This window comes from Pristis pectinata, chromosome 14 (assembly GCF_009764475.1).
Source record: "Pristis pectinata isolate sPriPec2 chromosome 14, sPriPec2.1.pri, whole genome shotgun sequence".
In the NCBI taxonomy this organism is placed as follows: domain Eukaryota; kingdom Metazoa; phylum Chordata; class Chondrichthyes; order Rhinopristiformes; family Pristidae; genus Pristis; species Pristis pectinata.
Window position 1 is genome coordinate 38,939,214 of NC_067418.1, and position 25,379 is coordinate 38,964,592.

Here is a 25,379-nt window from a genome sequence, read left to right on the forward strand (position 1 = left end):
TATGAAATGTTGAATAAAATCCTAACCCTGTTATTTGTTGTTTTCGGTCAGGGCCATGTTGGGGAGTTTAAGTTTGAATGCTTTTGGATGCAATATTGAATCCATATGCCTCATGCAATAATGATTGCAAGGATGATTTTGTAACCCTGTTTTCTCATCAATTCTGCATGACGTAATTAATATACTTAATATTTTGCTACACAATTACACAAAGGAAATCTTCAATGCACAGAAGGAGTAATAATTGTTGAATCAATGGAAACACAATTCCAGTTGGGACAAAACAACTATTACCTGAATCTGTCCGACAGTAACTTATGGTACAGAAAATACTTGAACTTTAAATAAATTGCTAACCATTTTTCACTTTAAAACATTACTGGATTAGTGTATTCAAAATAATTTTTCCTCTTTGGATTAATAGTCCATCAGATATTTTCACTTATGCATTATTTGATTTCAAGATATATTGGGGGTGACCAAGTGCCACACGTCACTAGTGTGCGAGCAGTCACAAGTATCGAACCATTAGTATGAAGAAATTTGTCTCTATTTCCTTTTCCCTTGCATATTAAAATAAAAATATACATACATCCAAAATTCAGGAGTTTTCTTCCTGCTAACGCTGCATATGCTTGGAAGGAAGGTCTTAACTGATGATTATTAGTTTATTATTGTCACATATACCAAGATACAATGAAAAACCTTTTTTGCATGCCATCCAGGCAGATCATGCCATACATAAGTACATTGAAGTAGTAAAAGAAAACAGAATGCAGAATATAGTGTTATGGTTACAGAGAAAGTGCAGTGCAGGTAAACAAAGTGCAAGAGCCATGACAAGGTAGATTGGGAGATCAAGCATTCATCTGAGGGATCCATTCAAGAGTTTGATAATAGTGGGATAGAAGCTGTCCTTGAGTGTGGTGGTACATGCTTTCAAGCTTTTGTATCTTCTGCCCCACGGGAGAGGGGAAAAAGAGAATGACTGGGGTGGGAGGTGTCCTTGATTAAGTTGGCTGCTTTCCCAAGGCAGCAGGAAGTGTAGCCAGAGTCAATGAAGGGGAGGCTGGTTTGTGTGATGTACTGGGCTGTGTTCACAGCTTTCTGCAATTTCTTGCAGTCTTGGGCAGAGTAGTTGTCATACGAAGCTGTGATGCATCCTGATAGGATGCTTTCTATGGTGCATCTATAAAAATTGTTAAGAGTCATCGGGGACATGCCAAATATCCTTGGCCTTCTGAGGAAGTGGAGACATTAATGTGCTTTCTTGGCCATAGAATCAATGTGGCAGGACCAGGACAAATTGTTGGTGATATTTACACCAAGGAGCTTGAAGCTCTCAACCATCTCCACCTCAGCACCATTGATACAGATCAATCAAGTTTTATTAATTTTCTATGACAGTTGAAAATCAGCTGGCAGAATTTTATATAGAAAGTACAATTAGAACTATCCTCCTCCATGCCCAGTATATATCTGCTCTGCTAAGCCTGAAACTAGTCTGTTCCTGAGCTTATGAAGATAAATAAGTTGCAGAGATTGCATTAGTAAATATACCAATTAAGGAGAGAAATCAAAAAAGAAATGAGATAAATCTCGGGAAATGTTCACAAAGTGACAAGGATTTGGATGTTGATCACTTACTGTAAATTTCATTTCAGTTTTTCTCTTGTCATCTTTAGAGACAGGGTTCTTTATCAGTCAGGTCCCTTTCCACCATAAAATTCTGTCATGCCATTATCTTGTTGAACGGAGGAGATGCCATTATTTTAAAAATAATGTTTATTTATCCATTATATTCTCAGAGTCACCTGGAATGCCATCTCAACCCCAGGTTACAGATGTTTCCAAGGATGCAATCACTATTGCGTGGACGCCACCAGTACAGGATGGAGGTGCCCCAGTGCTTGGGTATATTGTGGAGAGAAGGAAGAAGGGCAGTAATCATTGGATTCCTGCCACTAAGGAGCCAATTCAAGGTTCACTTTTGGCTGCTTTATTTATTTAGAAATATTGTTGAAACTTTGCCCTTTGTCCAAAAAATTAGTGGTCAGTTTCTTGTGATTGGTAGAAAAATAGTTCAGGTCATAGATCATTCTCCAAGCAAAAATTTTACGCTTAAAATATTGTATTAAGGTAAAGGTGAGCTTTCTTCAGGATGCTGTCCTTTTTGAGTAAGAGGTCTAAAGCACTGGGCACATGATATGAATGATACTGGCATTTCTTCTCTCAATAACCTGAATGAAAAACTTTTCCTGCTACATCTAAACAATGAGGCCTGAGTGTCAGTGGATTTTCCTTTCTACTGATGACATAGGCATGAGATGAAGCTATTAGGATTCCTGCCTCCTCTTCCTTCATTTACCTGTTGATGACCCTGGTCTCTTACACTTTCTCTTGATGGAGGGTACAATAGTTTTGATTGGCAAATTACACCTATCCTTGCTCATTTGTAAATCTACAGTTCCTTTCTGAGAGGAACACTATGATCCAATATAGGATATAATTCTGAAATATTTCTAAGGAACGAGTATCTTTCTTTTTGACTGTGTTTAACATATGCATTTTTTTCACAGCTTTATCATTCCATTGAGAAAGAACACATATTTTCTTTCCCTGGAAGAATTCAGTGGTCTACATGAAGGGTCTCAACCCGAAATGTCGACTGTTCATTTTCCTCCATAGATGTTGCCTGACCCACTGAGTTCCTCCAGTGTTAGTGTGTTGCTTCATATTCTAGCATCTGCAGTCTCTTGTGTCTCTACTTTCCATCCCTGATGTGCATAATGTAAGAAGAACTCAATGAACAAAGTAGATAGGGACAGATACCAAGAAATTTATCACCTGTCACTTGTGTTAAATGTACTGCAGAGCAATGGCAGCATATTGTACTCCTCTTCCGAATTTTGGTTTCAAAGACTTCAGTGTGATCACAATCTCCTGAATATTGTGCACCTGTGAAAATGAACCAGCTCTAATTATAGTCAGAGCTCCAACTCTTAGAGGAAAGCTGATCCCCATAATAATAGCACTGCTAGAAATCATTGAAAAGCAGCTGGAACACAGTGCTGAGTGATGGCTGCTCAGCAGTTGCTACAGTAACAGCAGTGGGCCCCTGGATTCACAGTTGCTGACCTAGAAAGAGTTAATCCCCCTAAGGAGGCTTCATACAACAATGAGAAACAGGGGTCACAACAGACTAAAATTAATTGGAACTGAAATAAGCTTCCAAAAAAAATCATTGCCAGGATGAGGCTCTGCAGAAGTAAGAACATAATTTATCATTTTCCTGCATTATCCCCAAATCCCTTGATTCCCTTAATATGCAAAAATCTATCAACCTCGTGTTTATATGACTTCAATGATTGATCCTCCACAATCGTCCAGGATAGACCATTCACTGTGCCAAATTAAGTCTGACGAGTTTGTGTGCAGCAGACAGACAGGTAGACAGACAGATGCAGTGTTTACAAACACACACATGTGGCTCAAGAACACACACACACACACACACACACACACACACAAAAAAAGTTCAAGAAGCATGTGTTGGCATCCTGAGCATTTCCATCATATTCTGTTTTTATACCAGATTTCCATCTTCTCTAGTATTTTGCTTTTGCGCTATTGCTTTAATCTTCTCACAGTTCTCACACATATATAGGCTGCTCCCAATATTCTCATATATCTCTAATTCACATGCTACTGCTCCAATACTTATAGCTCTCATATATTTACTACTATTCAACAATGATAGCTATTTCAATCATGCATGTGTAAACGCAGTAGAGTCTTCCCTTCTGCCTGGTGGTGAAGAGTGTTTGTAATTGATACCAACAACAGCAAAATGGAAAGCAACTCTTCTTTTATTATCTCAGGAAAGAAGCTCCAAGCCATATGAGCTCAATAACCATACAGTCGGGGATTGGAAATCCTTTGCCAAGAAATTGTAGCACACCATCAATTGCAAGACCTTGGGCATAATTCACCATTGGTGTGGCTGGCACATGGTGTGGTGTAGCATAGAACTAGCATAACGCTGTTGGGAGTGTGGAAATTTGGCCCAGCCTTTTGAATGGCAAGGATTGTGGGATTGAGACTGGGAAGTGGCACTGGTTTGGGATGGGGGAGGAGCAAAGAAGCGGATGTGGAGGTGGGTACAAGATGGCTATGATGGGAGAAATCTGCAGTAACTTGGAGGAAGATTGCCTATTTATGAAGGTAAGTAATTTAATTAGGTAGGTATTTCAGTTCAGTACTGTGCAAGTAAGACTAGGTTGTCACAAGTATACTTGTTGACAGATCCAAAGGCAACATTACATAGTGAATGATGTCATCCATTTCACTTTTGATGTGGAAATGTGTCAAGACCATTAGTGTGACTGACACCAGAAACTACCTGGTTGAACTTTAGGAATTGAGGCAAATTGGTATTGGTATCGGTATTGGTTTATTATCGTCACTTGTACCGTGGTACGGTGAAAAGCTTGTCTTACAAACCGATCGTATGGGTCAATTCATTACACAGTGCAGTTACATTGAGTTAGTACAAAGTGCATTGATGTAGTACAGGTAAAAACAGTAACAGTACAGAGTAAAGTGTCACAGTTACAGAGGAAGTGCAGTGCAATAAGGTGCAAGGTCACAACAAGGTAGATCGTGAGGTCATAGTCCATCTCATTGTATAAAGGAACTGTTCAACAGTCTTATCACAGTGGGGTAGAAGCTGTACCTCCTTGGTGGTACGTACCCTCAGGCACCTGTATCTTTTACCCGATGGAAGAGGAGAGAAGATAGAATGTCCCGGGTGGGTGGGGTCTTTGATTATGTCTCTGGACAGAGGTTTATCTTTGGTTGCATTATGCTGGAAAAAAAGAGATTTGAAGTTCTAGACAATAGTGTCTGATAAGATGTTCATATGCATTTAACCTTATCATCGCCTACCTTTTCTCGTCCTGCAACATCTTTTGATGAGCATTCACGTTTTGGATGCATGTCCCATATTTGCCCCTTCCCCTCACCTCGACCCTGCCCTGTGCCAATGTCTTTCCAGAATTGGAGCAGAGCTAAGCTGCTTGGTCCACCCATCCCACTCCTTTGCCCCAGGATAAGCTACTAAGCTCAGAGGTGGAAAGCAAAGGAGATGCACAATTACTACATGCATCATTAGTACCCACCAGCTGAGATTCTGGCATCTTGCAGTCTGTAGAGGGTAATGTAAAGACATCTAACATCAAGGAACTGCAACTCCCTTGAGGGCAGGGCTGCATATAAATTCTATTCCAGAAGATTCAAATATCTTTAGATGGGCAGCCTACAGACAAACATTGACTTGGATGCATACAGAAATGCTTGGTGCATTTCCAACCTGCTAGAAAGCCATCAAAGAGCACTGGAGAGAGCAGCACCGAGCTTCCAAATGCCTTTGAGCAAAACCTGAAAATCCTTTCCAGTAGCCAACTGATGGACAACTTCCTGATAGCAGATGGTAACCAACAATGAGTGAGAGGTTAATAGCTGAAGTCTCACTTGCCATTGCAACACAGGTGGACACCACCAAATATCTTATTGCTGTGGTGGAAGTACAGGTAACTGCCATTCAGATTCTGTCAATGGCAGACTTGTGCCATCATGGCACTTGATTTTGTAGTTGGCATGGTCATATAGGCTCTGGCAGTGGTTGTGCCATCTGTCTTCCAGCAGACTACACGGTCATTGGAACCCCATACCTGGGGGAGCGCCAGTGGGTCTCTGGTGCAAGAATTTGCTGTTGTCTTTCAGGACCTGATCCCTCCACATCCACTCTGTCAATGACCTTGCAGTTGTCCCTTAGCCATCTAGTTCATATGAATGAGCCTCAAGCCTGAGCCATTTACGTTCAGAGCTGCTTGTGGTTACCCTTCATACCACATGTTGCCTCTTGCAGATATCAACCATCCACCTACCTGGCTGCAGCCAAAGAATATGCAGCATAGAAGTTGGATGACAGGTAAATCCACTTGGAATACAGGATTAAGAGTGAACAGTTAACATTAGCACATAGCGGTCCTTGAAATAAATTAGCTGAGTAACATTGTTGGTGAAATATTTGGTGATATGGTGAAAAGTTTTGCTTTTAAGTGTCCAGTGAACACTGAAACACTGATCATCTTCACCACGCATGTAAAGTCCTTTTGTGCCTCCGTTTCCACACCAGGATAGTCTGATTATCCTCAACCTCTTTGTTGAACAGATACACAAATTGCTCTTCTCCCCCAACAGACACATTCATTTTGATGAGCTCGTTCTCACATTGAATGACTTCTCTTTCAACTTCACTCACTTTCTCCAGATCCTAGGTATAACTATAGGAACTCGCATCGCCCAAGCTATGCCTGAGTTTTTGTGGGATAGATGGAACGGTCTTTGTTTTATTCCTATTCATGAGCCTCCCTCAACTCTTTCTCTGGTACCTTGACAACTATATTGGTTCTTCATTCTTTTGTTGCCACTTTCCACCTGGCTCTCATTTTCACTGGGTCCATCTTGACGCTTCCCTTTCTGGATCTCTCTGATTGGCTAGTGATAAACATTTGTGAAGAGCCCACAACTCCCACAGCTGTCTTGAATGTGCTTCCTCCCACCCTGCCTCCTGTAAGGACTTCATTCCATTCACCCATTTCCTCCATTTCTGTCTGATGACAAGATTTTCCACACGTATCTCAGATATGCCTTTTTCCTTACAGTGACTTCTCCTCTACCATATGTAGTTCTTTGATTTTCAATTTGGCTTTTATGCGACCATTGTGATTTTTTTTTAATGTTATCCCTTTGATAGTTTGATTTAATGTTTACATATACAAAGGTTGTGAATTCTTGTATAATATTGTTGATAATTTTTTGTTTGCTCCTGGCGGGATGGTATCTTCTGACAATTGACAACTGATGCTGTCTCTAAAGACAGAATTTTCCATGTGATGGGAAGGAAACTCCCATAAGGTCCTGCATTCAGTTTTAAATTGGCAGCCAGCAGCTACATAGTCAATGATCAACTGCGCTGACAGGGCAGTCTAGTTCAAGAGTTTGGCAGTGTGCCACCCATCCTAATTTTGAATGAGGTGGACCATTGTTCTGTGTTGCCATGCCAGCACTTGACGAGACTATTAACCAGATTAGCTCAACTTCTCTGAAATTTGGCATGATTTCAACGAGAGCCCAGCAGTCAGACTCATTGCTGGATCGTCAAATTAAAACTGAACTGCTTTGACGATCATCAACATACTGCTGCAACGTCTTTCAGTCAGTTCCTCAGACATATACGAAGGATGTGAAGGATGTTTATCTAGTGGTGACATGGTAAATAGTAATAGAATTTATAGAAAATGTCATGTGATTTTCATTTAAAGTTGGCTTATGTTGATGTGGGATTGTGGTAACTTGGCTTTCCAAACTTATAGGATAACAATGTCTAGTGATGTTAGGTAAGGGAACGCCTATTTGGGAGTAAGTAACAGGTTAATCTCTATAGTTAACAGCACTAACAGAAAGGATCTCTCTTTGTTGCCATCTACTGCCATTCTTCTCCTTCTTCTCCTACTCTTCCTGCTGCAACTGTGGCTGGTCTGCAGCTGGCAAGGGCTGTGTTCTTTTGGTGGCAAGACTCTGCTGCATGTAACGTGATGACAGAACACAAGACCCTCTAAATATTGTACAAATCCACTCCAGATCTACAGTGGAACCAAAACATCACCATGAAGATCCCAATGGTACTCTCCACTAAACTATAGGCAGCTGTATTGCTTAGGCTGTCACAGTGCTGTACTGACTAGATGCACAAATTGAAATGAAGAGCCAAGGAAGAGGACAGCCCTATTGCTCAATGACAGGCAAATACCATGGACAGGATAAAAGAATTATCCAAGTTTTCCCAATGCATTGGATTCACTGTGAAGACTTGCTGCTCATTGTAATCCTATGGTATATCCACAACATTACAATCTTACTTGGTTTTAAGCATATGGTTTTCAATAAACTGAACAACTCAGACTTAAATCAGGGAAATGGTCTGAATCAAAGTAAATTATGCAGTGAGAATTAAAGATTGTGCTGAAGTTAAAAGCCTGGTTCAGGGCCTAGAATCGAGGTGTGCACTTAAAATGGATGATGTATTTTCCAGCATTAGTACAGTACCTGAGCAACAGTTGAGTGTCGTAATCTGTGAATACAGTATGTGGATTTTCCTTAGCAATCTATCACTTCCTTATTCAAAAGAGTTCAATCATGGCAAATCTGAGCCCACAACAGTTACTGGTCTCTACTCAAAAAGGTGATGAATTCCCCTCTCCATTTGTAAAGAGCATCAGTGACATCTCTAATACTGTGAAGTGTGCAAACACAAAACATTACGTGGATCAGCCACTGCTAGCTGAAATTATTTTGAGGGTCAGAAGCCCAGGGTGACAATGACCTTAGCCTCAAAAGGCAGACCAGTCCAGGCATAGGTGCTTGGAGCTCTGTCTGCAGAAAGTGACAGATCTCTGTAACCACTCAAAAAGGGGAAAAAAAGCCTCAGGATACTTTTCTCTAAAGAGGTGTAAGTAGTTGTGTACTCATTTTAGGATAGGCCCTCCTGTCAAGAATCTTCCTTCCACTCTTCTTCCAGGCATCTCTTCCAAGGTATCTTTGGAAAAAAAATTTCTTGCTGTAACAGTTCTCTGGCTCTGCAAGGCACTGTCTGTGGAAGAGGTTTGCATCATTGACTGCAACTTTGGGATTTCTGGACTAAGCCACATATGTGCAGAAATCCCAGGTGTGCTGTAACTTTCATGGAGTAATGTTCAGGGCTTGAGCGTATTATTGTAAGGTAAAATTTTGCAAATTGATTTAAAGCATTTAAGTTATAACCAGAACTGTTTCACCCTGTTCATAGGGAAATGGCTGCACTGTTCTACTGACGTAATTGTTGAAGTTGAAAAATGCTTTGTGGAATCTTGGCTGTGACTTGGAAGCACTGTCTCTAAATCCTAATCCTTCCCAGTAAAACAATATATTTATTTATTTCTCATCCAGACACTAAGTTCACTGCTGATGGATTATTGGAGGATATGGAGTACGAGTTCCGTGTTACAGCAATTAACCGTGCAGGACTTGGTCAGCCTAGCACTGCATCCAACTCAGTGGTGGCTAAAGACCCTATCCGTGAGTAACAAGCTCCTTACCTTGCCTACACAGCCTTTTTTTAAACTTCTCCTTTCCCTGGTGCTAAGTAACCAGTGAACCAGTAGTATTTTGCAAACAGTACAAAAGTTTCATAATCTGATAACTTCCTAAATTATCTCCAGATTTTTTGAGCTAAAATCAAGTTCTTAAATTCCCATGGCAATTGTTTAGGCCCCTATAGTACTGATCCAACACAATATCCAAAACATTATAATCCCCTTGGTTTTAAGCAAATTGTTTTCAATTAACTGAACTCAAACATGAATTCGAACCAATGGAATATTTTAAATCAAAGTAAAATGTATAGTGACAGTTAAAAATCAGTGTGAAAATTGACTGCCTAGCTCAGGAAGGAGAATCTTTGTATGCATCTGGACTGGACTATAGATCTTCAACACTACTAAAGGCAGCAGAACAGTACTTGATGTCAGGAATCTGTAAATACAAGAATTATGTGGGTTTTCCTCATAATATTCAGTAATCCCCTCATCATGCAGAGCAGGTCTAATGTAAGTTTGTACAGCTACATTACCAGGCCCATTGTCTTGCAGCAACTTCATGATGGATTTTCAGCTGGAAAGCATAACTCAGATTTTGGCCGCATTCAAGTTCCAGGTCATCATTATAGAGCTCTTCATGACGTAATGCTTCAAAACAATAGTAATTGTTAGATTGACTAATTTTTTTGTGTACCTGAACAACATTAATATTGAAAATGATTTTGTTGTGAATTCTTTGCTTTCAGGTTGAGTTGTTCCAAAGTAACAATAGATAATAATTTTTACTTCGTCACTCAGGGGCTCCAGGAAAGGTGAAGGATATTAAGGTGACAGATTCTACCAATTCAAGCATCTCCCTAGCCTGGAATAAACCAGAGTTGGGTGATGAGCCTCAGGGTTATATCTTGGAAATGAGGGCTGAAGATGCTAAAGAATGGACAAAGTGCAGTAAGATACCCATTACCAGCACCAATTACACAGTGGGAGGCCTGCAGGAGCGAGGCAAATACTTCTTCAGAATCAGAGCAGTAAATGAAGGAGGTGTGGGAGAACCTACAGAGCTAAACAAAGGCATATATGCCATCCCACCACCAGGTAATACTTTTTTATTTAAATTTACTGAGAAAAGAATTTCCTTGAGGTACATGACTCCAAGCACAAACTGGAGAGGAAGTCTTGAATCTTGCCCGTTTCCCACCTTAGATTTTGTGTTAAATGTATTTTTTCATCCTTATTAAACTTTACTTTGTGTGCTTTCCAGAACAAGTTCTAATTCAGAATATTAACTTCAATTTGAGTCAGCTTTTCAAGAAATGAAAATTGAAAACATTAGTGTGAGACTCTATAACTTTAAGTTGTGCATGCAACTAAATTAAAATGTTTTGAGCATCCAGTCTTTCTGATGCCCACTGATGTGCAGAAAGCCCTCCAATCTCACTAGCAACCATCATGTCATCCCTCTTCATGGACATCAGGTACAACTTAGTGACAGAATAGTCAGCCACCTACAAGAATCCGCTGCACCCTGCCTGAGCCTACTAATGCATACTTCAGGCCTCTACCAGGCACAAATTGGAGAGGAAATCATGCATCTTGCCTGTTTCCCATCTTAGATTTTGCGTGAAATGTATTTTTTCACCCTTATTAAATTTTGCTTTGTATGCTTTCCAGAACAAGTTCTAATTCAGTTATATTCATTAACTTCAATTTGAGTCCGATTTTCAAGAAATGAAAAGTGAAAACAATAGTGTGAGACTATTTCTTTGTGATTATGGTTCAGAAGTACTTCCTTAGTCATGCAGTGTTTTGAGACGTCAGTTCACATGAACTTTGCCAATCATACTCTCTACCATCTTCCTTACGTATGGCTTTAAAGGGGTGATTTCTGATGAATTGTATCCAGTCATCAAAGTTACTAATAACATATTATATAATTTTAACAAAGTTAATATATCACTAAGCCACAATTCTGTGTCCTATGAACTACTACTATAGTTGCATTGGTCAGATTTAGAGCTCCAAAATCTAAGACAGATGTTAGTTGCAGTCTTTTCTGTGCCCAGGTCCATTTTGGTCAAATGACTAGATGGGTTATTGATTGAACTGCAAACTATCTGAGTATAGTCACCTGCTGAAAGGGAGGCATAAACCTCTCTTTGGTCCCGTAACTCTGTGAAATTCATATGTACATAGAACTCCTCTCTGTGACTCCAAGTTTTTATTTATTTATAGCTTCTCCCAGATTTCTGGATGCCAGAATGCCAAACAGCATGGTGGTCCGTGCAGGTGCAGCTCTGTGCATCAACGTGGGCTTCTCGGTGAGTCAGAAGTTTCAGATAATTCAGCTACCAGAGGCAACAATATAGTGTGGGTTAATAATATTAATATTCATTGAAAGATGAATTTCAATAAAGAAATAAGATTTTACTTTAACCTTGTCCATCATAGACACAATGCAGCAATGTACATCACATGAAATGGAATAATTCTCCTATAGCACTGCAGACCTCATTTTCATTTCACTGTCAACTTGGTACTCACACAGAGCTTAGCAGTTGAAAGGAAACAGTTGCCTATTGATGAATACCATGCAGGTCAGCATTACCTCTTTTGTATGAGCTGTGCACACCAGTTAAATAGCCCAATATTGTCCTTCCCTTAAATTTCTAAGTTTTAATTGTTCAGTACTCGCTAGAGTCAGCGGAATACCTAACTATGTTCCCAGCCCCCGCAGAGGCAGAGATCCAGCAGAAAACCTGGGACCTACATTTCACATGGTGTATGGAGAGAACAGAGGAGATTCAGCAACTCACTGACATCCATGACATGCGTGGGTGCTATAAAAGCCATCTATGGCCCATGGCCCTACCCCACTGAGAACCAGAAAAGGGGATGAGCCCATCAGGGATAGAGAAGAATTAGGCTCACTGGAAGAAACACTTGGAAGACTTCCTCAACCTTGACTCTGTCCTTGACCTGAGAGCAGTAGAGTTCATCCCACAACAATTACGTTGCCACACCTGAAGTTGAGAAAGCTATATCCCAAATGACAAATAATAAGACCTCAGGAGCAGACAACATCCCCAATGAAATCCTAAAACTGGGTGGTGAAAACTGGTCACAAATTCACAGCTTAACCCCACACCTGTATATTCCAGGGGACATCAGTGATGCTCTAATTGTGACCATCTTCAAGAGAAGGAAACAAGACTGACTGTAGTAAGAACAGGGCTGTCTTCCTGCTCTCTGCCACAGGGAGAGTCATCACCTCCTCCCATTGGCCAAGTAGATGTTCCCTAATCACAGTGTGGATTCTGTTCATCCAGAGGCACAATGGACATAATCTTCACTACATAGTAACTCCAAGAAGAATGCAAGGACCAGCACTAGCATTGTACTTGGCCACTTTCAACCTCACTAAAGCCTTTGACTTCATTAGTCAGGAGAAACTCCAAGACTGGTGTCAGACAAAGCTGACTTTTTGCCCTAACACCTCTCAGTCTTTCAACAAACTTTCTGTAGTAGTGGAGCTGAAACGAAAACTGTTCAACCTGAGGTGACTACACTTCAGAACTAAGGTTACCCAAATTTCAGTAGTTGAACTGAAGTATCCAAACAATGCTTGCATTTGCATGTGCTCTGAGGCTGAGCACTAAGCTATTTTCAGTACTTTCAGTGAAGCATCCTAGTTGATACTCAACATCTGTAAGGGAAAGGTCCTCTACCAGTCTGCCCCTGCTCCATCACACTGCCCTCCAAATTTAAAGGTAAATGGACTGTTTCCCATATGGCAAATGCAGGTATCAATGATGAAATTCACCAGAGCCTTTACTGCACCAGCACAGCCTTGAATCGATTGAGGAAAAGGGTATTTGAAGATCAGAACCTCAGGAATGGCACAAAACTCATGGTCTACCAGGCAGCAGTGACTTTTGCCCTTCTATAAGTTTTTGAGACCCAAACCATGTCCAGGGATTGGAAAAATACCACAAACACTCTCTCCATGAAATCCTCTAAACTCACTGGAACCTGAAGCTAATCAACATCAGCATTTTCTCTCACATCAGCATTGTCACATTGAGGCCCAAGTTACACTTAGTTAACCATGTTGAGCAGGCCACATAAATCGCATGCCCAGTTTCCTGGAGTGGTGGGGATGGATCTTGTTTGTAGCAGAATTTCTGTTGACTTTTAACATGGCCCATAAGTTACAAGGTATGTAACCAATGAGAAAGAATTTATGGAATCAATTCTGGATTCCAGAAGTGGGCAGTACACAGGGAAGGAGGAATCATTATCTCCTGCTTACCAAATGGCCAGCCTTTGCACTTTGGTTTAGACCCTGAAAATTACAGCTTGTAGTCTACTTAATTGCACCCCTCTACAAAGGGCAGATGGAACCTTTTTAAATTACATTACAGCTTAAAACTATGACAGCCCTGATGAGTGAATGAATAGTCCCTTCTGCCTGCTCTGTTCTGAAATATACGGAGGTTTGTGCTAGTTTTAAGAAAGTAAAACAGTGCAGAGGCAATAAATAAATGGAATGCTTCATCTAATTCTATTACCATTTGTTACAGGGCTCACCTTCACCAAATGTGATCTGGCTGAGAGATGGAACTCCCACCAAAGGCAGAGAGACAATCACAAAAGGACTGAATATGTCACAGTTCTTGATTTCCAGTGCCCAGAGATCAGATTCAGGAATGTACAAGATTATGTTGAAAAATGACTATGGAGAAAAGTCTCATGATATTAGAATTCGAGTTGCAGGTATAGTAACAAACAGTGCCACTATTAGGACTGCAATTTCAAGTTCACGTTCACCAGGTTTACTCTCGGGCCAAGGCATACCTCATCAATATATCATTTGCATTACAATTTCTACATATATTGAAAAACAGCTCACCATTATCAGCAAATACCTTCCATATTAAAGGCACCCCAAACAACTACATACAATTTGATCAGCAACTGAGTTCTTCACACTGTCTGTAATCAATATTCTTACACTCTCTGTAACTGAGGTCCTTACACCTTCACCATCTTGCCTCCTTACACTGCCCTTAAACTGAGTTCCTGTCCATCAGTAACCTAGACTCTCACATTATCTACAGGTGTGAGCTCCTCACATTAGTAACAGCTTCTTAAACAATGTATTATGGGAGTTCCTTACCCATCACAGTTATACAACACAGAAACAGGCCCTTTGGTCCAGCTCGTCCATGCTAACCAGGATGCCTATCTGAGCTAGTCCCATTTGCCTGCATTTGGTCCATATCGCTCTAAACCTTTTCTATCCAGGTATTTGTCCAAACGTCTTTTAAACATTTAATTGCACTTGCCTCTACAGCTTCCTCCGGCAGCTCGTTCGATATACTCACCACCCCTCTGTGAAAATGTCGCCCCTCAGGTTCCTTTTAAATCTTTCTCCTCTCACCTTAAATCTATGTCCTCTAGTTTTAGACTCCTCTACCCTGGGAAAAGGACTGTGGCCATCCATCTTATCTACTCTTTGTGATTTTATATCCCTCTATAAGGTCACCCATCAGCCTCCTACGCTCCAGGAAAAAATTCTCAGCCAATCCAGCTTCCCCTTATAACTTAAGCCCTCTAGTCCTAGTAACATCCTCACGAATCTTTTTTTGTACCCTTTCCAGCTTAATAACATCCTTCCTATAGCTGAGCAACCAGAAATGCTCACAGTACTCCAAGTGTGGTTTCACCAAGGACTTGTTCAGTTGTAACATGACATCCAAATTCCTGTAATCAGTGCCCTGACTGATGAAGGCAAGCATGCCAAATGCCTTCTTCACCGTCTACCTGTGTCGCCACTTTCAGGGAACTATGTACCTGTTCTTCTGGGTCTCTCTGTTCCACAACACTCTCCAGAGCTCTACCATTTACTGTATAATTCTTGCCCTGGTTTAACTTCCCAAAAAGCAACACCTCACACTTGTCCAATTTAAATTCCATCTGTCATTCCTTGGCCCACTTCCCCGGTTCATCTAGATACTGTTGTAATCTTAGATAAGCTTCTTTACTGTTCACTACACCACCAATTTTGGTATCATCCACAAACTTATTAACCATGTTAACGATGTTGTCATTCAAATCGTTAATACAGATGACAACTAGCAGTGGACCCAGCACTGATCCCTGTTGTACACCATTGGTCACAGGCCTCCAGTCTGAATAACAACCCCCCACTACCACCTTCTGTCTCCTTCCACCAAGCCAATTTTGTATTGGATTAGCTATCTCACCCTGAATCCCATTCCTAACCTTCCAGATGAGCCTACCATGTGGGACCTATACAAGCTCCTCAAAATGTCAGTACCTAGTTCTTCACACTGTAACTGAGCTCCACACTTGCTCTCACATTGTCATTAACAGTTCCCCACACTGTTGGTGACTGAGCTCGTCACAGTGCTGGTAATCAAGCTTTTGAAATTCTAAGTATCTTGACTTATCACACTTGCCTTTGCTGGCTCCATGTGATAGCAATGAAATTGGCTAAGGCAAATCATGGTTCTTTTGCAAATAAATTATGCACTTGTGGAATACCCTTTTTGAGTAACACTTACCTCTTTTTTTAAACTGTGAAGCTTTGTTACGTCTGTATCCTGTGGAGGAGATGATCACCAGGTCAAGTTTTTTTTCTTCCCACCACATGTATGACCTGTACTCCCATGGATACACTCTATATTTCCATTAACAAGTTGCTCTCTTCAAAAAGCATTGGGCTTGTGGATTTATTTGTCTCCGTAGATAACCATTAACCATCTAGGTAATAAACACACATAAATATAGAACCAGGCTGTCATTAGGCTAATAGCTTAAATAATCTGTTTTTGTTGATTTTGTCTAAGGGATGGGCCAGGTCACAGGGAAAACTCCCTTGCTCCTTGTTGAATGATGAATTATTTTCTTTTATATTCTAAAATTGGTAGATGGGCCATGTTTGATGTCTTAAATATAATTGGAACTATGTCCCTGATATAGTCAATCTGTAATGCAAAAAGGGTCAGCCCAGATTAAGTATTCTTTCATGCAGAGTGATATTCTAAACTAACCTGTAAAGAAATGGTGATCCTATCAGTAAACTATGTCTCTGAAAATGAATGGTATGAATGGTGTTCTATAGTCACTTGCCCTGTATTATATTAATGACCTATCTTAAATTAATTAATTGTGAGTGAGCTTTCCTTGATATGTTTGGCTTATTGCCAATATTGATAAGCTTTTTTTTTGCAGTAATAAGTTCCTGAATAATTGTTGCCTTTTTTAAAAAATAGGCTTTAATAAGCTTTCTTTTTCAGATTTTCCACGCCCACCTACCAACTTACACCTGGTTGAGGAAGTTCCAAACACAGTGACTCTCTCTTGGGACCACACTCCAGATAATATAGAGGACGGCCGTGTGCAGTATGTGATAATGAAGCGAGATGCCAGCACTGCAACCTGGTACACTGTAACAGACCGTGTCTTTGGTAACAAGTACACTGTGACTGGTCTGCTTCCGGGCAGGAAGTACTTCTTCAGGGTAATTGCTCGGAATGACATTGGAGACAGTGACCCACTGGATTTGAAGGAGCCATGGTACCTTGCTAGGGACAAAGGTATGCCCGATGTGCCACTGGCTATCTTAGATATGTAGAGACTAAAACAAATGTTATGAATGAACCAGTAATTCCACTGTGGTGTTCTGCAGAGTATTTGAGTTTCTGGTACATTATTTCAAGGAGGATAATGAGGAATAAGAATTGACTCTTATGCACATGGGTTCAGAAAACAAAATTGGAAAGTTATTTGAGAGATACAGTAAGTCGAATGCATTTAAGTTAAATATTTTGTTTATTCTGTGCATAGAAAACCATTTCTTGAGGAATAATCAAAATATCCTTAACCTTTATTGTCAAATTGACAGACAATCACAATTTCATATTCACTTTTTTAAGCTTGTTTTTGAGTTCTCTCTCAGAAATATATATATAAGAAAGTTCAATTATGGCAATAGTCAAAGTAAAAGATTTCTCTCAACTTATGAAATTTATAAGAGAACAAAATGTTATAAAAAACAGTCAGATTAACTAGAAAGCAGATGGGATCGTAGGTGGTTGTGATAAAAGGGTTGGGATGACAGTGATCCAAATGGGAAATTAATAGCAGGACACAAACTGAGACAAGTTCAATACTGAGAAAATTACCCTGGCTCACATTCTAATATCTGATTTGCTTCAGATGAAAATTCTTTAAAACTTGAATATTTAATCAGTGCTTCCATATCATGGAATAGGGATATAAGTGCAAAAAAGGTCTGTTTTTAAAAATTGGAATTTTAATATTCACTGGGGGAATGGACATGCAGGGTCCAGAGGACCAGGATGTTCAGCAAATGGTGCCCAGAACGTATTACAAGCCTCATTACTATGCAGGATCACTAACTCCCACCTGGACCCAGTAAAGATCACTATCCGATCATGATTATATTTGATGTGGTGGGCAATCTATGGAGACCTGAGGGAACAGACTCTGACAATGACTTGTGTATCATTGCCAGGGTAAGAAGGCACTAGGAGGCAGGAGACATTCAAGGTTTTCTTTTGCAAACTGAGGCAGAACTATTGCCTAATGTGTTTACCAAAGGGCAAGCACATTTCTTGGTCCAAAACTACCAGAAGCCCACCTTGACATCATTAATAATTTGTGGTTCTGAATGCATGTCCCCACAACAGTAATTGAGCAAATAATTCTCTGTTCAAATGCAAGTTCTTTTTTCTTCTGCTAGAACGTTTCAGCCTGCAATTTAAGGAATATCAGGAGAAGGATTGGACCCACGCCCCTGAGTTCATCACACCACTGAAGGACCACACTGTTCACCGTGGCAATGATTGCACCATGAGCTGTGCCATTACTGGCAATCCGAGACCGCACATTACCTGGTATAAAGGCAAGGTCCACATCTCCGAAAACCTTAAATATTGGTACACATCCTCAAATGGTGTCTGTACACTGACTATTCCAAGTACAGAAATGGATGATGCTGATGAGTATACCATTGTGGCTGAAAACTCTCTGGGGAAGGTGAAGTGTTCTTGCAAGGTTACCGTGCATGGTAAGTTACTGCTTACTGTAAATAAAGTTAGACAATCACCACCATAATCTTCTTACAAATTATCATCATTATATACCAGCACTGTCTTGAGCTATGCAGCCCAATAAAATTCTAGTTTTAATCACCAAACTGTGCTAAGTTAACTCACTTAGCTATAGTGATACTACACTTGCTATAGGGACCTAAGGGTTCTCTATACATGAACAGTATTCAATAATACCCATTGAAAAGTGTGAATGCATGGATTTCAAATAAGTACCAGGCTCAGGTTTGATGCCCCCCCACAGAAGATTAGATATTAGCAATTAATATGAAAACAAAATACCAGCAAGCTGAGGTCACCTATGCAACTATACCACAGTATGATCCTGTACAGGAGAGGAAAAAAAACTAAAAAGAGAGTTAATATATCCTTTTCTTTTAGCCTTTGGCTAAGATTAATCCTGGTAGAGGCACTGTCAGAAATACAGTATAAACCACACATGCTAAATAAGTTCTCTCATAACTAGGACTGCACTCCCAGCATTGTGTGTATTATGCCTTTATTGATTTTGATAGGATAAACTGTAAGGCTTCATTTATCTTGCTAAATTGTTTTCAATGGGACATTAATCCACTATAACTCTGGTCCCTGTGATTGGAATTCTATCAAAAACAGAAAGATTCTCTTTCCTTATTTTGATTTCAATTCTTCACTAGAAATTCTAACAACCTACTCCCTCTCTTTAGTTTAATGGTATGTTTCCATTTCCTTGAATGGGTTAATTAATTAAGACATAGTGTGTCACTTGACATCGGGGAATAGATTGTTGGTGATATCAAGATTGTAGAGAGTCTTTCTCAAAAAAAAATCACATCTCATAACCGAATATCCTTTCTATTCCTGTCGCCATGTACAACCAGATACTCTACTGCTCTGCATATCCAAAATTTCTCCAAACCTCTCCTTTCACAGTTATGTGGGCATAATATTTGACAGGATCCAAACAAAGTATTGAGAAGGAAGGAGTGGGCATAGGACAGGAGGCAATAATCCATCGAAGTCCCTGAGAACAAAGAGTGGTAATCAGGAACATGTAAAGACATGAACAGGTGTCAACCATTTTGCCTCTTTAGCCAGTTTTGCCATTCAATATGTTCAGGCTTGATCCCAACCTAACTCTATATCCTCATCATTTTTTGAAATTTCTTAATATCTTTGGCTATCAAAAATCTAAATCACAGATTTCTCTTTACAATATTTTTATTGAATCCAAGAAAAAAAATACAGAGTACATGCATCAAGAAAGAGAATAAAAATACTACTGAATACGTTGTATTAAATCGTACTTAGATTACAATACTCTAAATTAATAATCACATATAGTAGTTAGTTAATAAAGGAAGAAAAAATTGAAATATTTTATTATTAAAAAAATCTACTCCCACTACCAAAACCCGAAGCTGTTAGATGGAAAAAACAAGGAAAAACTTTTTAAAACGTAACCGTGTCAGCCAATATCTGCATTTTAGTCCCCAAATCAGAGATTTTGAAACTAATTCAGAAAAGGTCCCCACAGAGTTTGAAAGTCTAGGTTAGGTTCAAAAACTGAACAGCGAATCTTCTCTAGATTCAAGTATGACATAACATCCCGTAACCATTGAGCATGAGTGGGCGGAGTAACTTTCTTCTATCTAAGCAATACAGCTCTCCTGGCTATAAGAGAAATAAAAGCCAGAATATGTAAATCAGAAGCCTTCAAAGTTATATCTTTTTCTACAACAATCCCAAATACTGCAGTCAAAGGAGTAAGTTTAAAATTTATTTTGAAAAGTACAGAGAAAGTATGAAAGACCTCTGTCCAATATTTTTTAAGACTCTGACACATCCAAAACATGTGAATTAAGGAAGCCACTCTGTTATTGCATTTGTCACAGTAAGGAGATATGTCAGAATGAAAACAGGATAATTTATCTTTAGACAAGTGAACTCTATGGACCACTTTAAATTGAAGGAGAGAATGACGAGCACATAATGACAAAATATTAACCAACTTGAAAATTTCATTCCAAGTTTCCTCAGAAATTGACATCTGCAAATCTTGTTCCCAAGCGTTTTTAATTTTATCTGGTGGCACCTTACTCATTCCTAGTAATCTGTCATAAATATTAGATATTGAGCCATCCTGAAAAGGTTCCAAATTAAAAATTACATCTAATAAATTCTTATCAGGATTCAAAGGAAAAGAATGTAATTGAGATCGAAGAAAATCTCTAATTTGTAAATGTCTAAAAAAATGAGTTTTTGGTAAATTATACTTGGTAGACAATTGTTCAAATCCAACAAACAGATCTTGAAAACAAGTAATACCTAATTTGTCCCACTCTTTAAAAACTACATCAGTCATAGAAGGTTTAAAAAAGTAATTAAAGAAAATGGGACTGGACAAAGAAAAACTGAATAAACCAAAATATTTTCTAAATTGTAACCAAATCCTCAAAACATGTTTAACTACTAAATTATCTGTTAGTTTATTTAATGATATTGGAAGTGAAGAACCAAGCAAGGAGATAATAGAAAATTTTTTAACAGAATTAATTTCCAAAGAGAGCCATACTGGACGAGCCTCTTGATTAATGTAATGTAACCAAAACATTAGATTTCGTATATTGACTGCCCAGTAATAAAATCTAAAATTAGGTAAGGCTAAACCTATGTTCTTTTTAACCTTCTGAAGGTGAACTTTATTTAGTCTAGGATGTTTATTATTCCATATATAAGAAGAAATAATTGACTCAAGAGAGTCAAAGGAAGATTTAGGAATAAAAACAGGTAAAGCCTGAAATAGATATATAAATTTAGGTAAAATATTCATTTTAATAACATTAATTCGGCCAATCAATGATATAGAAAGGGGAGACCAACTTGATAAAACCCTTTTCACATCGTGCAGTAAGGTGAAAAAATTTTCTTTAAATAAATGCTTATAATTTTTAGTAATTGACACCCCCAGATAGGTAAAATGATTTCTTACAATTTTAAAAGGAATGTTAATATTAACTGGTACCAAGTTATTCAGAGGGAAAAGTTCACTCTTGTATAAGCTCAATTTGTAGCCTGAAAAATGACTAAAGTGAGAAAGTAAAGAAAGCATAGGAGGTAAGGAGGCTTCAACATTAGATATGAAGAGTAATAAATCATCAGCATATAAAGAAACTTTATGGTTAATACCTCTTCTGGAGATACCAAGGATATATCTAGTTTCTCGGAGAGAAATAGCTAAAGGTTCTAAGGCCAAATCAAAGAGCAAAGGGCTCAAAGGACATCCCTGTCTGGTTCCATGTTGAAGTTTAAAAGATTTAGAATTTTGAAGATTAGTAAGAACTCAAGCAGAAGGGGATAAATAAAGTAATTTAATCCATTGGATAAAATTGGGCCCAAAATTAAATTTCTCTAAGGTTTTAAATAAGTAATTCCATTCAATCCGATCAAAGGCCTTCTCAGCATCTAGAGATATCATGCATTCCGATATTTCCTTAGAGGGAGAATAGATAATATTCGATAAATGATGAATATTAAAATGAGAATACCAATTTTTAATAAAACCAGTCTGATCATCGGATATAATTGAAAGTAAAATATTTTCCAATCTACAAGCTAGAACTTTAGATAAAATTTTAACATCCACATTAAGTAGCGAAATTGGTCTGTATGAAGCACATTCTGCTGGGTTCTTATTTTTCTTAAGAATAAGTGAAATGGAGGCTTCATAAAAAGATTGTGTTAATCTACCCGATTTAAAAGAATCCGAAAAGACAGCACATAAATGAGGTATAAGCAAAGAGGAAAAGGCCTTATAGAGTTCTCCAGGAAATCAGTCAGGACCCGGAGTCTTTCCAGAATGTAAAGATCGCACAACCTTGGCGATTTCCTCGTATGTAATAGATTGATCCAACTGTTTTCGATTTTCAGTGGAAAGTATAGGAACGTTTAATTGGTCAAAGAAATTATCCATTACTGTATTATCTTTAGGAAAATTAGAACTGTAAAGATTAGAATAGAATTCTCTAAAAGTATCATTTATTTCTAAAAGATCAGTTGTCCTCTTGCCCAATTTAAAATTAACATTTTACCTTGGATCAATTGCCATTTGTGGAGGAGAGTTCCAAATTTCTAATGCACTTGATGAGTGGAAAAGGTTTCTAATCTTTCTTGAAAGGTTCCAATTTTTAGTCCAGACTCTCTTGTTCTGGACTCCCAACCCAGCAGAACAAGTGTCCCACAATCTATTAATTCCCCTTACTGAAAACCAGTCAAATTACCCTTAACTGAAATTCAATGGAACATGCTCTTGGTGTCTGCAATTTCTCAAGTGATATCTTCGAGTCCAAGTAATATTCTGATTCACCTTCAACTTATCCTTTCTGAAATGTGATGCCCAAAGTAGCTTATGGTACAGATGTAGTTTAACTAGAGCTTTTGTATAGAATCATCTAATTGTTACAACGAAGAAGTCCACTTGTCTAAATTCTGTCTAATCCAGTTGTGATCTTGTACACCTCTATCAATTCTCTGTTCAATCTTCTTTGCTACAAGGTCAACTCCATCTTCTCAAGTACAGCTATGGCATATCTTCTGTCTCCATAATCTGGCCAAACATTTCATTAGCTTTTTTAATTAGTTTCAGTACTAGTGCCCATGAAATTTTAACGATCCATGTACAAAGGCCCCAAGACTTTTTGAATCTCAACTGCTTCTAGTTTTTACTGTTTAGAAAATATTCTATTTTATCCTTTTAATTTTAAAAGGGATGACCTCATCTACCTGTGCTGAAATTCATTTATTGCAATTTTGCCTATTTTCTCAACCTTTAATACCTCTTTGTAATTTAATGCCTCCATCTGTAATGCCACTTTCTTAATGTCATCAGCAAACTTGGATACCTTATATCTATAACATAATCTAAGTCATTTCAAAATAGGGCAATTCGTTGCAGTTCTAACATTTATCTTTTATGGGATCCTTGGATAGTTGGTTTAATTGGAAAGGACAGTTGGATAATAGGTGAGTTTTTCAAAGAAGAAATTATATTTTATTTTGAAGGAAAGAAAGACATGGCAAAGTATTGCCTTTACTTTTGCCAAAGTACCCTCCTCCTTAATTTGCAACAACATTCCTTCTAGTTTTCTCTAAATTGTAACAATGCTAATTCCAATTACTACTTGTGATAGTGATCCTTTATCCTAATCCACTTCTCTGTAAAGAGGTCTCTCCAGAATTTCCTACTGGATTTATTAGTGGCCATCATATATTTATAGCTTGTATTTCTGTTCTCCCCGAAAAATTCGAACATCTTCATACATCTACACTATCCATATGTTCAATAAACTCAAAGACCTCAATTGGTTAACCCTTCAGAATTCTCTTTTCCAGGTGAAAGATCCCCATTTATCTTGGAATTTAACTCGGACTGTTTCAGAGCAGCCCAGGGCAGATCCAGTCACTTTCTTCAAAAGTAGAAAGTGAAAGAAATATTGCAGCTATGACAGTCAGACTTCAATTCAAATCATACATTTTTTATTACCTTTTATATGTGGGATAGCATACTGTCTACAGGACCTCACAAAGCCCTGCATGGATTGACATATATCTTAAAGAAGCTGCTGACACAGCTGTATACATAAAGATAGTATATCTTCTTTTGCACTTTCTCCAGTGTCTCATGATCTTTCCATGTTTCAAAGTTAATGGATTGATTGAATAAAGAGAATCATTGACAATATCAATAAGCATGGGATGAGGAAAAGAACATAAGTAGAGCTTGACTGAAATGAAGTAGATGAGGTAATCACTTCAAAAATTGTCAAGGAAAATTGGAAAAGGGAACCAGCAAGTTGATAACAAATTTACATTGATACAAATTGATAACAAAAACATTAGATATTTGGAAAAATCTAACATACAAGTAAATAGCACAAAATATTTAGAGGTCGTTCAAAGTACAGTTGTCATCAACAGTTTCTCAATTTAAATTATCAAATTACCAGGTGAAAGAATTAAATTGGACCTGAGGGGCAACTTCTTCATGGAGAGGGTGGTGTGTTTATAGAATGAGCTGCCAGAGGAAGTGGTTGAGGCAGGTACAATAATAACATTTAAAAGACATTTGGATAAGTACACAGATAGGAGGGGTTTCAAGGGATATGGGCTAAACACGGCAAATGGGACTAGCTTGGTGGGCACCATGGTCAGCAAGGATGACTTGGGCTGGAGGGCCTGATTCCATGCTGTGTTACTCAGTGACTCTACCAATGGAGCAGAATGAATTGACAAAGGAAGGGTGGAATGAATCAGAGGCAAAGAAAGTGAAAGTGGAATGAGTTAGGGATGAATAGAGAGAGTAGAAGACTGATTTTTAAAAAATCCAATAAGAGGTAAAGAGAGAATGAACCAAGAATTAATTTTTGACTTTTTTTTTCCCAGAAAAAGGTGTTACCTTAATGCAGAACAGTCTTGGAGAAAAGCCACGTAGGAGTAAGTACATCATGTGAATTCAGACTGGACCTCAGTGAAGACCGGCATAGATCAAGACTCGTCATGTGCTGCCATTATGAAGATCAAGCTTACTAACAGAGAACCAATTTTTGTTAAGCATAATAAATGGGGTAAACTTATAGAATTTCCAAAGCATTTTAATATCTTTGAATCACTTTCAGAGGCAGGGATAAAATTGGAGTCATCATTTGAGTTAAACAACAAAGTCAAAAATTTATACTTGGTTCATTTTCTCTTTCACCTCTCATTGAATGACTTTATGAAAGCATTAATTCCCAAAACAGTTATGAAGTTATGATGGGAAGATGCACATTAATTTTGATCATCTAGTTCTGAAATTTAAATGAAATACACTGATTAGTGGTTAGCTGGAAGTCCTCAAATGTAAAATACATATGACTGCATGAACATAGTTTAATTCCATGAAACTTTTCAATGACTATATCCATCCCGCAGATAAATCCACCTGGAATATAACGCCTCTTCACTACTGTTGTTGGGGGCTATCTTTATCTCTTATGCTTTC

The 25,379-nt window shown here is 38.5% G+C and overlaps 1 protein-coding gene across 1 annotated transcript in view; it reads left to right on the top strand.

Annotated features, from left to right (window-relative positions):
* LOC127577994 (immunoglobulin superfamily member 22-like) overlaps nt 1-25,078 on the top strand; it is a 51,939-nt gene extending 26,861 nt beyond the window's left edge. The window contains exons 15-22 of the mRNA XM_052029701.1: nt 1,809-1,982; nt 9,052-9,180; nt 9,999-10,295; nt 11,433-11,518; nt 13,781-13,973; nt 16,523-16,822; nt 17,992-18,318; nt 24,782-25,078. Of these exons, the coding sequence (XP_051885661.1) occupies nt 1,809-1,982; nt 9,052-9,180; nt 9,999-10,295; nt 11,433-11,518; nt 13,781-13,973; nt 16,523-16,822; nt 17,992-18,318; nt 24,782-24,849 (1,574 nt within the window). The 3' untranslated portion in view covers nt 24,850-25,078. The remainder of the gene's footprint in view (nt 1-1,808; nt 1,983-9,051; nt 9,181-9,998; nt 10,296-11,432; nt 11,519-13,780; nt 13,974-16,522; nt 16,823-17,991; nt 18,319-24,781) is intronic.
* The last annotated feature ends 301 nt before the right edge of the window (nt 25,079-25,379 follow it).